Source organism: Hypanus sabinus, unplaced genomic scaffold (assembly GCF_030144855.1).
Source record: "Hypanus sabinus isolate sHypSab1 unplaced genomic scaffold, sHypSab1.hap1 scaffold_122, whole genome shotgun sequence".
NCBI classification, from domain to species: Eukaryota; Metazoa; Chordata; class Chondrichthyes; order Myliobatiformes; family Dasyatidae; genus Hypanus; species Hypanus sabinus.
Genome location: NW_026779281.1, coordinates 551,581 through 567,875, shown reverse-complemented (window position 1 = coordinate 567,875; position 16,295 = coordinate 551,581). Strand labels below are relative to the sequence as shown.

Sequence of the window (16,295 nt, the reverse complement as noted above, 5' to 3'; positions counted from 1 at the left end):
TATCGTCTCTAACACACTCACAATGTACACTAGAGTGGCCACTCTGTCCATCTGGTCCCTGCCCATGTTTCTGTTCCATATCAGTATATTAAAATCTACCCCCGCCGTTTCCCTCTCACTCTCCCTGAGATGACAGGTTACAACTAGTCACCGCTCCGTGGGATAGGAGATTTCTCTTGAATTTCAGAGAATCATAGAAATCTACAACACATTACAGACGCTTTGGCCCACAATGTTGCGCCGACCATGTAACTTACACTAGAAACTGCTTTAAAATTACCCTACCGCATAGCCACCTATTTTCCTAAGCTCCGTGTACCTATCTAAGAGACTCTTAAAATACTCTATTGTATTCGCTTCTGCCACCATCGCTGGCAATGCATTCCACACAAACACCACTCTTTGTTTTAAAACCTTAGCTCTGACATCTCCTCTGTACCTACTTCCAAGCAGCTTAAACCTATTCCCCCTCGTGTTAGCCGTTTCTGCCCTGGGAAAAAGCCTCTGGCTATCCACACGACCAATGCCTCTCATCATCTTATACACCTGCATGAATTTCCTGCATGATTGTCTCCGGGCTGAACAAGACGATGAGCTCACTGTGGTTGTGACGTTGTTCAGGGCTCCGGACGAAGTTGGTTAAACTCCTTCTCCGCTCTTTTCAATGTTTTGTGTCATTTTCACCTATTTTAAAGGACTGTGCCTCAGACAGCTGGGTTGTTGCAATTTTTACGTACCAGCAGCAATAGATCACTAACGGAGTCAGGTTTCGATGTTAAAACCACCCTCTTCATTAGTATCTACTCCAAATCTAAAAGATTGAACGAAATAAACAGCAATTAACGGTGTTGTACGTATTCCAAACTATCAAACTTGGGAAACAATGCTTAAAGTCTTAAGATGGTAAAGTGGAAAAGTTCAGTAATCTACGGAACAAGTGAGTGAGAGGAGAGATTTGTAAATCCACACGAAGATGTAGAGAGAAGGCAACTACGAAGAATTCCACACACATTCCACGCTGGGTGAACGGAATAACAGTCGCCGAAGATCTTATCCGTCGATTAGTTCCGAAATACACTTAGAAATATCACCAGGTGACAGTCACAAGAATATCGTCTTCGGGTGGTTACCACAAAACACCCCGATTCCGGGTAAGGGAAATCCACACATATGGATTATACGAAGTGACAGTCACACATCCGTTGTGCACTGCGTGCCGATGATCAACCCAATCTTTTGGGCATAGCAGTGACAAGCTGAAGTCTCTCTCACTCTTCCTCTCTTCCTCTCCCTCTATCTCTCTCTCTCCCCTCCCTCTCCTCCCCCCTCTGTCTCTCTGTCTCTGCTGCAGCGCCTGTCTGACGTCACAGCCCCGCCTCACTCAGGCGCTCAAAGCGACACTCACAGTAAACGAATCTGCGGTCTCGTAACACAATGCACCTCTGAAGTCTGACAGCAGACTAGCGAGTGAATCTTCGATGGAGCAGAGTCAGAAACCAAAGAGTTGCCAGCCTGAGCCAGGGCTTTGCGGCTCCAGACAGAGATGGGGTCTGGAGTTTACGAGGAGGAGGAGGAATCAGACCAGCAGGATATGGCTACAAAGGGAAGATCAGAAAAATTTGGAAACTGGTTGACCGAAAAAAAAGATGGTTAGTTTCTGCAAAATACTAGTGGGAATCAAAAGATCAGGCAGCAATTGTGGAAAGGGATAAATAAACAACTTTTAGACCGAGCCTCTTCAGCATGCCTAGACTGTGGACTCCGCTGCTTAGTTGCTACCTGAACTGCAGAGCTCCTCCAGCATTTTGTGTGTGTGCGCGTCTCTGTATGTCCAGCCACTGCAGAATCTCTTGTGTTTTATATCCACATTTTACTTTGGCATTAAATACACGTTGATATTGAGTATATTGTTCATGTGAGCCGCTTCCTGCGTTAAAAAAGCTGCAGACTTTTTCTATATACCCGAAAAAAAATGAGATATGGACATTGAACCGGTACTTCAAGAACTGTTTAATGGCACCGGTATTACCCAAAAGGCCCTGCGCGAATAAATCTTAGCAGGCGCTGAAGCACTGATGAACTGCGCAGGCGTCAGGCTGACGACGTCCCCGAGTATCACGCATGCGCGCAGCACACGAGGCCTTGAAAATGTCGGTTGCAGGTAAGAGTGATTTTCCGTGTTTTTATCTTAAACACCGACTTCGGGATAATTCCTCTGAATTTCGGACACCGTGGGCAGCAACCCCGAGACAGTCCTGTCCTCTTCCCTCTCTCTCAGCCCCACGATCCGTACACGGGCCCCGGGGAGCTCCCGGCTGATGAGGGAATGGGAACCGATGGATCTCTCAGACAGAGCTGAGCTCCAGCTATCTAAATGCAAGGATTAGGAACTCGGAGAAAGGGAACAAAACCCGTCTGTGGACACTCTCTGGAGGTCCAAGATTCGTATGTTACACGACCGCTGGACTAAGTGTGTAAATGTAGGAGTGGACTATGTTGAAAAATAGATGTGCTGGATTTTCTAAAATTGACTCCTACCTTAGGCCACAAACTTATCTGTCACTCCTTATTTATTTATTTATCTATCTATCTATTTATTTATATATATATATATTTTTACAGTGATACAGGGCAAGAGAAGGATTGGAATTGAGAGGATAGTTCTGATTGATGATCTCCATTCATGCCAACAATAATTTTATAATAATTATTCTGTGATTCTGTGTGAAGCTTTCCCTGGTCATTTGCCACCTCTTCTTGTGATTCTGCTCCTAAATGTGAAAACTTGGAGATGTGAGTTTAAAATTATGCCATTGAACTGGTTGTAAGAATGGATCACACCTATTGGTCCTCATTTGCTTCATTCAGAGCCTTGTCAATAGCATAAATAACTGAATAAACATTTCATTAGAACGGGGTGGATTAAACTGAATATATAGGATCTTTAAATTATACCCCTTCCCACTTATTATTTTCACTGGAAAAGAGATGTTGAAATTCTAAGTAATCATGACTAAAGTGTAATATGGTTTTAGAAAAAAAGCTCAAGGTCAAATAAGCGTGAAACATCTGGCGAGCATTTTATAGGAAGGGACATTAAAGACATTCATCATTGATGCTGATTTTTCCTCCCAGCACTGCTGCAAATACACAAACCACTCCAGCTCCCTTCAGATCTACTCCATGCTGTGCCTCATGAAACAGCCAAGATTAGCAGTTCACCATCTGTGGGAAAAATTGAGTACAAATACCTAATAAGATTGGGATGTGTACATTTTTCTATACACACGAAAAGAATGAAGTATGGACATTGAACCGGTGCTTGCAGAAATGTTTAATGGCACCGTGATTACCCATAGGGCCATTCATTAAGAATTTCGCCGGCGCTGAAGCGCCGATGAAATGCGCAGGCGTCAGGCTGAGGACGTCCCTGAGTTTCAGGCATGCGCGCAGTACACAGAAGGCTTTGAAAATGTCGGATGCAGGTAAGAGTGATTCTCCGTGTTTTTATCTTAAACACAGACTTCGGGATAATTCCTTTGAATTTCGGACACCGTGGCCAGCAATCCCGGGACAGTCCTGTTCTCTTCCCTCTCTCTCAGCCCCACGATCCGTACACGGGCCCCGGGGAGCTCCCGGCTGATGAGGGAATGGGAACCGATGGATCTCTCAGACAGAGCTGAGCTCCAGCTTTCTAAATGCAAGGATTAGGAACTCGGAGAAAGGGAACAAAACTTATCAATCACCCATCTGTGGACACTTTCTGGAGGTGCAAGATCCGTACGCTCCACGACCGCTGGACTAAGTGTGTAAATGTAGGAGTGGACTATGTTGAAAAATAGATGTGCTGGGTTTTCTAAAATTGTCTCCTTCTACCTTAGGCCACAAACTTATCTATCACCCCTTTTATTTATATATAGCAGTATAACATTAGATGATCATCACCATAAGATGAAAGTTTAAATCTTAGCCTTTGTTTTAAATTAGTACTTAGTCTTTCCTGTGATTAGAAAATAGGGATAAAGTATGGTGAGGTACATTGCTAGCATTGTAGATTAGCAAAGATTCTACTTTGGATTGGACTTCCAGAGCACAGTTACTGGATATCCACAGGACAGTACTGTCGAAGACTAAGACAGTACTTTCAAATAGAATTGGAAAGGAAATGAGAGTGAACTTTTGCAGTGATGCAGGGCAAGAGAAAAGGATTGTTGTTGAAAGGATAGTTCTGGTTGATGATCTCCTTTCATGCCAACAATAATTTTATAATAATTATTCTGTGATTCTGTGTGAAGCTTTCCCTGGTCATTTGCCAGCTCTTCTTGTGATTCTGCTCCTAAATGTGAAAACTTGGGGAAGTGAGTTTAAAATTATGCCATTGAACTGGTTGTAAGAATGGATCACACCTATTGGTCCTCATTTGCTTTATTCGGAGCCTTGTCAATAGCATAAATAACTGAATAAACATTTCATTAGAACGGGGTGGATTAAACTGAATATATAGGATCTTTAAATTATACCCCTTCCCACTTATTATTTTCACTGGAAGAGAGATGTTGAAATTCTAAGTAATCTTGACTAAATTGTAATATGGTTTTTAAAAAAAAGCTCAAGGTCAAATAAGTGTGAACCATCTGTCGAGCATTTTATAGGAAGGGACATTAAAGACATTCATCATTCATGCTGATTTTTCCTCCCAGCACTGCTGCAAATACACAAACCACTCCAGCTCCCTTCAGATCTACTCCATGCTGTGCCTGATGAACCAGCCAAGATTAGCAGTTCACCATCTGTGGGAAAAATTGAGTACAAATACCTAATAAGGTTGGGATGTGTACATTTGTCTCCCAATTTATGATGTAGGAGCATTGATATTATGCTGCTTTGTGCGTAAAATATACAATCCTCTTTGTTCAATTCTTTATTAGCTAGTGAACTTGCAAGTTTGCTTCATGGAGTTAAGCAATTTAATTTTAAACAACAGCATGAATTGATAAATGTTACCAATTTTAAATAGCAAAAAGTTTATAGTATTTTTTTCCTGGGAAAAAATAGAAGGGGGAAAAAGAAGACTTTTGGTCTGAAGTTTGAATAGTGTTATGATGTGACTGCATTTTTCGAAAGAAAAGAACAAAAATTGTAGTTATCCAAATGCAGAAAGGTTAATCCTACATTAAATGTGAATTACGATTAAGAGATCCAAGATAATGTTAATTTAATAAAATAATTTAAATCCAATTATTGCTTTAAATCTACATTATACGTTCAAGAATGCATTTTAGGTAGCTTAACACCTCATGCAGGTCAGTCAGGTATCTCTGCTCCCTTTAAACTTGCACGTTTCTGTTTCCGAGATGCCTTTGAAACTTACTTTGACCTTATTTTCTGAGCTTCTTTTAAACTTGCAGGTTATGTGGAACATATCATTCTATAATGTGATGTCTAAAAACAGTGATTTGGAAGTGAGGTATGATGTATTAATATGAGAACATCTAATAATACAGAAAATCTGCTGGTCCGACACCCAAGACCCAACCATGGCAGGTTCACTAAGTTTTACTGTGGTTCGTCACATGTTTGGAGGGCTGTCGCCTGAAAGTAATGATCATTAATCACCATCAATGTTACATAGTTCACACTGAAAATAAAAGCACAGGGGAGAAATCGGCCTCTGCCACACCTTTTTTTCAGAGTGCTCAGTGGTTCATTTGAAATCAGGTCCAGAATTTTCCTGCACTTCTGATGGGAAATCTGTTGGATGTGTTTCTGACAAACATAAACCCAAAAAATGTAATGAGTCAATGCACCAAGTGGATTGAACACCAGCACTTTTGAACAGTGTGTTTCAGCCTATTCTGTTTCAATCTTTATGAAATGTGAAATAATATGAAAGGTCTAGAACAAGGGTGGGCAAACTTTTTGACTTGTGGGCCACAAAGGGTTCTAAAATTTGACAGGGGGGCCAGACCAGGAGCAGATGGACGGAGTGTTTTGGTAATACACCTCATAAGAGAAAATAAAATATCATGGGATATGTAGAAAACATGTGCTTTAATTTCAATTGAAAATGAACAAATGCATTACAACAAAATATCTGTCTTTGAAGTCCCATGGTATTTAGCTATTTATTGAAATGACTTTTAAAACACTGAAAATTAAATGAATAAAATACAGCTTTTTTAAATAGTAACAGTTATTATTTTAAAGCACTGAAAATTCTGTTATCCTTCAAGGTATTATCATCATCACTCTCCTCCTGACTGTCTTTATTTCAAAACCGGTAGGAGATGCAGGTCTACTTGTCCTACTCCTTCTTATTCAATTGTCCACTGTGCCAAAACTCAACAACGACCAGCACAAAGGCAGAACAATGCCAGCGTGCCAGTATGCGGAGCGCGTTATTGATCTGGAGTGCATTTTTTATTTTGAGAACGTACGTGCACCTGCGTACTACTCGTGTCCATCACTTAACAGGAATGACATGTAACATGTAAGGCTTATTGAAAAAAATATTTTCAAATGCATTTTTTACATAACACAACGAAGAAACTTATTTTTAATTTCAGTGGGAACAGTGTTGTTGGTCTCCCTTTTTAGTTAGCGCATCAAAGTCTGGATTTAGTTTTGTTGTGGCGATTCTCAGGATGGATCTGAGGGGTTGGTCAGTTAACTTGGATCTGTGGCTGGCTTTGTTGATGTTCATGACGCTGAACGCCTGTTCACACAAATAGGTCGAGCCGAACAAAGAGTAAAGCGCAAATGTGGAGTAATACGCTGCACCTCAACAAAGGTCAATGTATATAGAGTGCGTCATCTATTGGGAAAACGCCAGAATTGTGGGGAAAAGACGTTAACAAGGTTTATTAATATAATTTCATCAAGTTCTGCGGGCCGGATTAAAAAGCTTAACGGGCCGCATATGGCCCGCGGGCCGTAGTTTGCCCATGCCTGGTCTAGAACTTGATAGAGGGCTAAAAGATTACGAGAGGCATAGACAGGGTGGATAGTCAGTACCCGTTTCCCAGGGCACCAACAGCAAACACCAGAGGGCATATGTATAAAATTAAGGGAGGAAAGTTTAGGGGAGACATCAGGGGTAAGTTTTTTTTTTCACAGAGGGTTGTGAGTGACTGGAATGACTTGCCAGGGATGGTGGTGGAGGCTAAAACATTAGGGGTATTTAACATCCTCTTGGACAGGCACATGGATGAAAGAAAAATGGAGGGTTACGGGGTAGTGTGGGTTTAGTTCTTTTTTTTAAGGTTTATATGGGTTGGCACAACATGGAGGGCTGAAGGGCCTGTACTGTGCTGCAGTGTTCTATTCTGTGGCTCTAAAATCTTTTACATCACCAGTTGAGAAAATCATCTTTGTTCTACCTCCAATCACAAAGAGGAAATCTGCAGATGCTGGAAATCCAAGCTACACACACAAATTGCTGGAGGAATTCAGCATTAGTACTCTTTTCCATAGATACTGCCTGGCCTGCTGAGTTCCTCCAGCATTTTGTGTGTGTTGCTTGTTCTACCTCCTCTCGGTCTGCATTTTTCTACCAGTGAGAACACGCTTCCACCAATTCTGTCTGGCTACATAATGATATCAAACACCTTTGCCCTGGGCAACAAGTAGCCTTCACATCAGAAATGTGCCAGACTCCAGGGAGACAGACTACTGTCCTTAAAGGCAGTATTCCTTGGCATTACCATCACTGAGTTCACCACTGTCAGTCACCTGGGTGAGACTTCAGGGGAAATACTTATGTACAATACTTCGTGTATTGTGGTGATGCAAGAGTTGCTGGAGGATTTTCAAGTGGGAAGAAGAGGAGTGATATTTGGAAATCTGAAATTGAAAGCATCATTTAGCAAGAAAATCACAAATAGGTGGTTTGCAAAAGCAGCGGCGAGTAAATCCTTCATTAACCTGTTACTTAGGTTGTGTGAGAGTGCAGATGAACTCAATCAAGACTCAACCAGAGGAGATTAAAGTTCTTACTGACAGTGATTTGCTCGCTGTTGAAATGAATACCTCTCTATGTAAAATTCAGTTTGCACATGTTGTTGTCACTGGGTAAAAATTGTACAGTACAAGGTTTTTGCACACACTGGTCACTACAAATTAGAGGGGATATTGGTGGGAAGGCGGGGAGACCTCCAGTGTCCCTGACGCCCTCACGTAGAAGGTGTATATCCAGCTGCACATTAAGGAGTTGGAGTAGGTAATGGATGAATTCCGCATCATCCAAGCATCGGAGGGTGTGATAGGTATGACGTGCAGAGAGGTGAGTTGCACCCAAGGTGCAGGACACAGGAAACTGGGTGAGAGTCAGGAAGGGGAATGAGGTTAAATAGCCATCGCCGAGTACTCTTGTTGCCATCCCACACAACAACAGGTGGACACTTTAGAAACTGTTGGGGGGAATTACCTGGCAGAGGAAAGTCAAAGGGGTGATAGGGGATTTGTTAGTTAGTGGAACAGAACTAGAAAGGGATGAGTATCCTAGTGGCAAGGCTTGCTGGTGCTCCCCTGTGGGGTGGGTGGTTAAACTAAAGTTGCAGGGAGGATCGGAGCCAGAATGACAGAACAGATAGTGGAGAGGGTGAATTGAATCGAATTGACTTTATTACTTACATTCTTCATACATGAGTTGTAGAAATCTTTATGTTACGTCTCTGTCTAAATGTGCAATGTGAAATTTATAATAGTTTATAATAAATAGTATATACAACAGGACAGTCAGGATAAATAAAAGTACAATTGTATCAGCATGAATTAATCAATCAGAGGGCCTGGTGGAAGAAGCTGTCCCTGGGCCTGTTGGTCCGGGCTTTCTGGCTGTGGTACCGTTTCCCAGATGGTAGCAGCTGTAACAGTTTGTGGTTGGGGTGACTCTGGTCCCCAATGATCCTTTTTACACAGTGGCCCTTTTTACACACCTGTTTTTGTCAATGTCCTAAATAGTGAGAAGTTCACATCTACATATGCGCTGGGCTGTCCGCACCACTCTCTGCAGAGTCCTGCAACTGAGTGAAGTACAGCACCCATACCAGGCAGTGATGCAGCCAGTCAGGATGCTCTCAATTGTGCCCCTGTAGAAAGTTGTTAGTATTTGGGGCCCCGTCCCACACTTCCTGAACCGCCTGCGGTGAAAGTGGTGCTGTTGTGCCTTTTTCACCACACAGCCAGTATGTACAGACCAGGTGAGATCCTCGGTGTTGTGTGTGCCAGGGAACTTAAAGCTGTTCACCCTCTCAACCCCAGATCCTGGGTCAGCCTGTCTCCATTTCTCCTGTATTCTGCAGCCAGCTCCTTTGTTTCAGTGACATTGAGGGCAAGGTTTATTTTTGACACCAAACAGATGTCATTCAGACCTCAGGACATGAAATTATGATATTGTAGCCATTACTTGGACTTGCTTGCGCCCAACAGTCTGAGGGATTTCAAGGAACAAATCTGTAGAGAGATTGCGGACTATGCCAAGAAACAAAGGTTGATAAAGTGAGTGATTTTAACTTTCCATTTATTGACTGGAATCCTAGGCTGTAAAAAGACTAGATGGGGTAGAGCTTATCAAATCTACCTTAATCAGTATGTAAAATTCCTGATGTAGAAGTGTGCAATAAGCTATTGGGAAGTGATCTAGGGCGAGTGACAGAAATTAGTGTATGGGAACACTTTGTATCTACTGATCATGAGATTCCAAGTAAATACAGAAAAGCAGAGGCCTGGACCTCTCTTGAGATTCTAAATTGGAGAAAGGCCAATTTTTATGATATTTACAAGGATTTGACAAGTGTGGATTGGGACAGGATGTTTTTTAGCAAAGGAGAACTTGGTAAGTGGGAGTTCTTCAGAAGTGAAATTTTAAGGGTGTAGAGTTTGTATGTGTCTGACAAAATAAAAGTTGAATGGTAACTAGTGCAGGGAATCTTGGTTTTCAAGAGATATTAAGGCCCTGGATATCTCGTTCCTCTAAATGCCGCGGACTGTTGGGTGCAACCAAAACTCAGTAATGACAGCCATTTCATAATTCCACTCCTGAACTCATCTGACTTTCCTTTAGTTGTCTTCTGTTGGATTCTAAAAGCTTCCTAATGGTCTTTTGCTCTTTTGTTTGCTCTCTCCTCTGCTTTTATGTTGGTTTTGGATTCTCATTTAACCCACGTTGTGCCCTGCTGCCATTCCAATGCTTCCACGTCTTTGGGATGTATCGATTACTCAGCTCTCGAATTGCTCCCAGAAACTCCAGCCATTGCTGCTCCATTGTCACTCCAACCTTTTCTCTTCCAAACAAGTTTGGCCAGCTTCTCTGTCGCAGAAACATGGAGAAGTTCAGTGGAGAAACAGGCTATTTGGCCCATTTAGTCAATGCCACAAAAACATTTAAGCTACCTGCAACTACCTGCACTGGGATCATCACCCTCCATACCCCTACCATCCAGGTACCTGTCAAACTTCTCTTAATGGTGAAATCGAGCTCATATTCACCACTAGTGCTGACATCTCATTCTGCACTCTCACGACCATTTCAGCAAAGAACTTTTCCAAATGTTCCCATTAAATTTTCACCTTCCCCACTTACCCATGACCTCTGGTTGTCGTCCCACCCAACCTCAGTGGAAAAAGCTGCTTGCATTTACCCTATCTATACCCTCATAATTTTGCTTACTTCTAACAAATCCTCAGAGCAATGTATAATTTCCTTGCTAATGTCTAGAGCCTTTTTTAGGTGTATAAGATGATGAGGGGCATTGAGTGTGTGGATAGCCAGAGGATTTTTCCCCAGCATTAAGATGGCTAACAGGATGGGGCATAGTTTTAAGGTGCTTGGAAATATATGCGGAGGGGATGTCAGGGGTAGGTTTTTTACACAGAGTGTGTTGGATGTGTCAAATGCACTGCCAGCAGTGGTTGTCGAGGCGGATACAACAGGGACTTTTAACACTCTCTTAGATAGTTACATGGAGCTCAGAAAAATAGAGTACTATGTGCTAGGGAAACCCCAGTCAGTTTCTAGAGTAAGTTACATAGTCGGCACAGCACTGTGGGCCAAAGGGTCTGTAATGTGCTATAGATGTCTATGATTCTATGAAATTCAAGGGAAATCTCCAAACCCACGGTGTGGTGACTAGTAGTGAATAGTGGGAAAGTTACTGGAACGTATGTGCAAGAACCGGAAATATAAGTATTTGGATAGATGTGGACTGATTAAGGATAGACAGCATGGCTTTGTGCATGGTAGGTCATGTCTAACCAGTCTTACAGAGTCTCTTGAGGAAGTTATCAGGAAAGTGGTTGAAAACAAGGCAGTGGATGTTGTCTACATGGACGTTAGCAAGGCACTTGACACAGTCTCATATGGGAGGTTGGTCAAGAAGTTTCAGTCACTCAGCATTAAAGATGAGACAGTAAATCGGATGAGACACTGTCTTTGGGAGAAGCCAGAGTGTGGCAGCAGATGGTTGCCTCTCTGACTGGAAGCCTGTGACTAGTGGTTGCCACAGGGATCACTGCTGGATCTGTTGTGGATTGTCATCTATATCAGTAATCTGGATGATAGTGTGGTTAACTGGATTAGCAGATTTATGACTACCAAGACTGGTGGTGTTGTGGACAGCGAGGAAGACTATCATGGCTTGCAGTGCAATCTGGACCCCCTGGGAAAATGGTTTGAGAAATGGAAAATGGAATTTAATTCAGACCAGTGTGAGCTGTTGCACTTTGGTCTGACCTACCAAGGGAGGTCTTTCATAGTGACTGGTCGGGCACGGAGGAGTGTTGTAGAAGAAAGGGACCTGGGAATACAAGTCCTTAATTCACTGAAAGTGGTATCACAGTTCGATAGTGACGGAAAGAAAGATTTTAGCCCATTGGCTTTCGTGAACCAAATACTGACAATAGATGGATATTATGTTGACTTGTAAAAGAGGCCTAATTTGGAGTATTGTGTGATGTTTTGGTCACCTACCTACAGGAAAGATTTAAAAGAGATTCAAAGATTTCAGAGAAAATTCACAAGGCTGTTGTCAAGTTTGGAGGACTTGGGTTATAAGGAAAGATTGAACAGGTCAGGACTTTATTCTCTGGAATGTAGAAGATTGAGGGGAGATTTGATTGTGGTAGAGGGGCACAGATAGTGTAAATGCAAGCTGGCTTTCTCCACTGAGATTGGGTGGGACTTCAACCAGTGGCCAGGGGTTAAGGGTGAAAGGTGAAATGTTAAGGGGAACATGAGGGGAAACTTCTTCACACAGATGGTCATCTGGGTGTGGAATGAGCAGCCAGCACAAGTGGTGCATGCGAGCTCGATTTCAACATTTAGGAGGTTCGTGTAGGTACCTGGATTGTAGGGGTGTGGGAGGGGCAATTTAAATAGTTCAGCACAAGACTAGATGGCCCAAAGGACCTGTTTCTGTGTTGTACTTTTCTACAAGAACCTGAAATATTACAAAAATTCACTCTAACCCCTTTTAACAGCTGTGCGGACCAACCAGTCATCTCAGCAGGAATTTTTTTACATGGTGTTAAAGCTGTAGCACTTTAAGTTAATAATACATAAAAGAAAATCCCAGATGCACATCCACAAAGACAATTTGCGTGAGACTGGTTCAGTTACTGTGGGGCCAGGCACCCATGCAGCTCAGCAGGAACGGGGAATAATACCAATGGAGAGAGTCAAACTGAGCCAGGTCACAGATTGGAGATGGCAGAAATGCCCCATTCTTATAGAGACAGGAAGAGCATCAGAGAGTTTGATGGTCTTCCAGATACCAGCACTGTGCCCAGTCAGAAGATGATTTCTCTGTCCAACTTGGGTTGAACCTCACTGTAACCGTGTGATACCAAGTCAAACCATGGCAACTCAAGTTATCTCATCTGAAATGTTGTCCTAAACCCATTGATGGATTTTGTAAATCTTTTCACAGGTTAAAAACGAGAAGGAATTTGTCGTGGGGATCTCAAACAGAAAACGCCAGTTTTGCTGTCTCTGTCTGGATATTTAAGAAGTGGAGCGAGGGATTCAATCGACCATCCTTCATGCTCAGACTGTGGAGAGGGATTCAATTGATCATTTGACCAAATAGCAAGCCAGTCATCTTACACAGGAGAAAGGCTGTTCACCTGCTCAGACAGTGGGAGTAGATTCACTCAGTTATCACAATTAAAGGTACATCAGCAAGTTCACACTGGGCAAGGCCATTCATCTGTTCTGTGTGTGAGAAAGGATTCAGTTGGACCTGTGGACACACCAGTCAGTTCACACCACACCTGGTAGAGGCTGGTGATCTGCTGAATTTCTGGGAAAGGATTCACTCAGTCATTTGACCTTATGGCTCACCAGCGAGTTCACACTGGGGAGAAGCCATTCACCTGTTCAGTCTGTGGGAAGGGATTCACTCAGTCATCCAACCTACGGAGTCCCCAGCGAGTTCACACTGGGGAGAGGCCGTTCACCTGTTCAGAATGTGAGAAGAGATTCCCTCAGTCATCCAACCTACGGAGTCCCCAGCGAGTTCACACTGGAGAGAGGCGCTTCACCTGCTCAGTCTGTGGGAAGAGATTCACTCATTCATCCGCCCTACAGAGACATCAGCGAGCTCACACTGGGGAGAAGCCGTTCACCTGCTCAGTCTGTGCGAAGGGATTCACTCGGTCATCCAACCTACTGGTACATCAGCGAGTTCACACTGGGGAGAAGCCATTCACCTGCTCAGAATGTGGGAAAGGATTCAGTGAGTTATCCAACCTACTGGTACATCAGCGAGTTCACTCTGGGGAGAAGCCATTCACCTGCTCAGTCTGTGCGAAGGGATTCAGTCGGTCATCCAACCTAAGGAGACATCAGCGAGTTCATACTGGGGAGAAGCCATTCACCTGCTCAGAATGTGGGAAAGGATTCAGTGAGTTATCCAACCTACTGGTACATCAGCGAGTTCACACTGGGGAGAAGCCATTCACCTGCTCAGAATGTGGGAAAGGATTCAGTGATTTATCCAGCCAACTGAGACATCAGCGAGTTCACACTGGGGAGAAGCCATTCACATGCTCAGAATGTGGGAAAGGATTCAGTGAGTTATCCAGCCTACTGAGACGTCAGCGAGTTCACACTGGGGAGAAGCCATTCACCTGCTCAGAATGTGGGAAAGGATTCAGTGAGTTATCCACCCTACAGAGACATCAGCGACTTCACACTGGGCAGAAACCGTTCACCTGTTCAGAATGCGGGAAGAGATTCACTCAGTCATCCCACCTACAGAGTCATCTGCCAGTTCACACTGGGGAGAGGCCATTCACCTGCTCAGACTGTGGGAAAGGATTCACTCTGATATCCCGCCTACAGAGACATCAGCGAGTTCACACGGGGGAGAAGCCGTTCAACTGCTCAGACTGTGGGAAGGGATTCACCCAGTCATCCGACCTACGGAGTCACCAGCGAGTTCACACAGGGGAGAAGCCATTCACCTGCTCAGTTTGTGGGAAGAGATTCACTGTGTCATCCCACCTACAGAGTCATCAGCGAATTCACACTGGGGTGAAGCCGTTCACCTGTTCAGAATGTGGGAAGGGATTCACTCAGTCATCCAACCTACGGAGTCATCAGCGAGTTCACACTGGAGAGAGGCCGTTCACCTGCTCAGAATGTGGGAAGAGATTCACTCATTCATCCGCCCTACAGAGTCACCAGCGAGCTCACACTGGGGAGAAGCCGTTCATCTGCTCAGAATGTGGGAAGAGATTCACTCATTCATCCGCCCTACAGAGACACCAGCGAGCTCACACTGGGGAGAAGCCGTTCATCTGCTCAGAATGTGGGAAGGGATTCACTGAGTCATCCTACCTACAGAGACATGAGAGTGTTCACACTGGTGAAAAGCCGTTCAATTGCACAGAATGTGGGAAACGGTTCACTCTGTCATCCAACCTTCTGAAACACCAGCGAGCTCACACTGGGGAGAAGCCGTTCATCTACTCAGAATGTGGGAAGAGATTCACTCATTCATCCGCCCTACAGAGACACCAGCGAGCTCGCACTGGGGAGAAGCCGTTCCTCTGCTCAGAATGTGGGAAGAGATTCACTCGCTCATCCGACCTGCAGAGTCATCAGCGAGTTCACACTGGAGAGAAGCCATTCCCCTGCTCAGAATGTGGGAAGAGGTTCAGTCACTCACGCTCCCTGCAGAGACACCAGTCAGTTCACACTGGGGAGAAGCCGTTCATCTGCTTAGTCTGTGGGAAGAGATTCACTGAGTCATCCAGATTACTGGAACATCAGCGAGTTCACACTGGGGAGAAGCCGTTCATCTGCTTAGTCTGTGGGAAGAGATTCAATAACTCAACCAGATTGCTGGAACATCAGCGAGCTCACACTGGAGAGAGGCCATTCACCTGCTCAGAATGTGGGAAGAGATTCACTCACTCTTCCACACTACAGAGACATCAGCGAGTTCACACTGGAGAGGAGCCATTTACCTGCTGAGAATGTGGGATAGGATTCACTCAGTCATTCCAACTACTGGCACACCAGTCAGTTGATATGAATCCCTAGGTTTTGTTTGCTGTGGACTGTCATTTTAAGAGAGAGAGATTAGGAAGTTTAATCAGTCTGACTTGCAGCTTGTTTACATCACTCACAGCTTGTTTAGTTTTAACTGAGGACACAGACACTCAGAGTCAGACGGAGATGAAGGAGGAAAAATGGAAAGATCGATACAAGGGAAATAGGTGCCCGCAAGTGTGGGTTAATTATCAATTCATCATACATCGAATGTGTGGTTGTCACCTCGTTTGATCCATAGGAGTGGATCTGATTTGGGGTATCATGTGAAGACCACCGATGTGTTAACCCTTGCCTGGGTGTGGTGTGGTAATTCACTTGAAGACGATACGTCTTGTGACAAGTCACTTTGGGTGATAATTATTATGTGGATTTGGAAGGATGACAGATAATATCTACAGTGACTGTTCTCTTGTTTTACCACCATGGAACCTGTGGAATTCGACATAATTGCCTTCTCTCGACATTTACCCTGGATTACATATATCTCTCTCATCACCTATTCTGTGGTTGAACTGAACTTTCATACTTTACCATCTCAAGACTCCAAGCCTTGTTCTCCCCAAGCTCAATAGTTTTGGATTTATATTTACACACATATATACACATAACACTGTTAACTTTTGTTTATCTTGCTTAAGTTACTACATTATAAGTCGATTCTAATAAAGATAGTTTTAAGATCAAAAACAGACTCCTGGTGTAGTCTTCACGAGGAAATCTGCAGATGCTTGGAATT

General features: G+C 43.6%; 1 protein-coding gene across 3 annotated transcripts; it reads left to right on the top strand.

Annotated features, from left to right (window-relative positions):
• Positions 1–2,048: 2,048 nt before the first annotated feature.
• Positions 2,049–16,295, top strand: LOC132386583 (zinc finger protein 850-like). Of its 3 annotated transcripts, XM_059958875.1 has the most exons (3): positions 2,091–2,161; positions 3,360–3,485; positions 12,927–16,295. In XM_059958875.1, exon 3 carries the CDS (start codon positions 13,331–13,333, stop codon positions 15,476–15,478), a length of 2,148 nt encoding a protein of 715 aa, XP_059814858.1. In that variant the 5' UTR covers positions 2,091–2,161; positions 3,360–3,485; positions 12,927–13,330; the 3' UTR covers positions 15,479–16,295. The 3 variants fall into 3 exon arrangements, 2 of the variants coding, with proteins under 2 accessions (XP_059814858.1, XP_059814859.1); XR_009509594.1 differs by lacking the exons at positions 3,360–3,485; positions 12,927–16,295 and adding an exon at positions 3,523–6,132 and having other exon boundaries at positions 2,049–2,161; XM_059958876.1 differs by lacking the exon at positions 3,360–3,485 and having other exon boundaries at positions 2,102–2,161.

Bases quoted from the DNA above. Each gene is read 5' to 3' on its own strand.
- LOC132386583 (XM_059958875.1), top strand. From the start codon at position 13,331: ATGGCTCACCAGCGAGTTCACACTGGGGAGAAGCCATTCACCTGTTCA.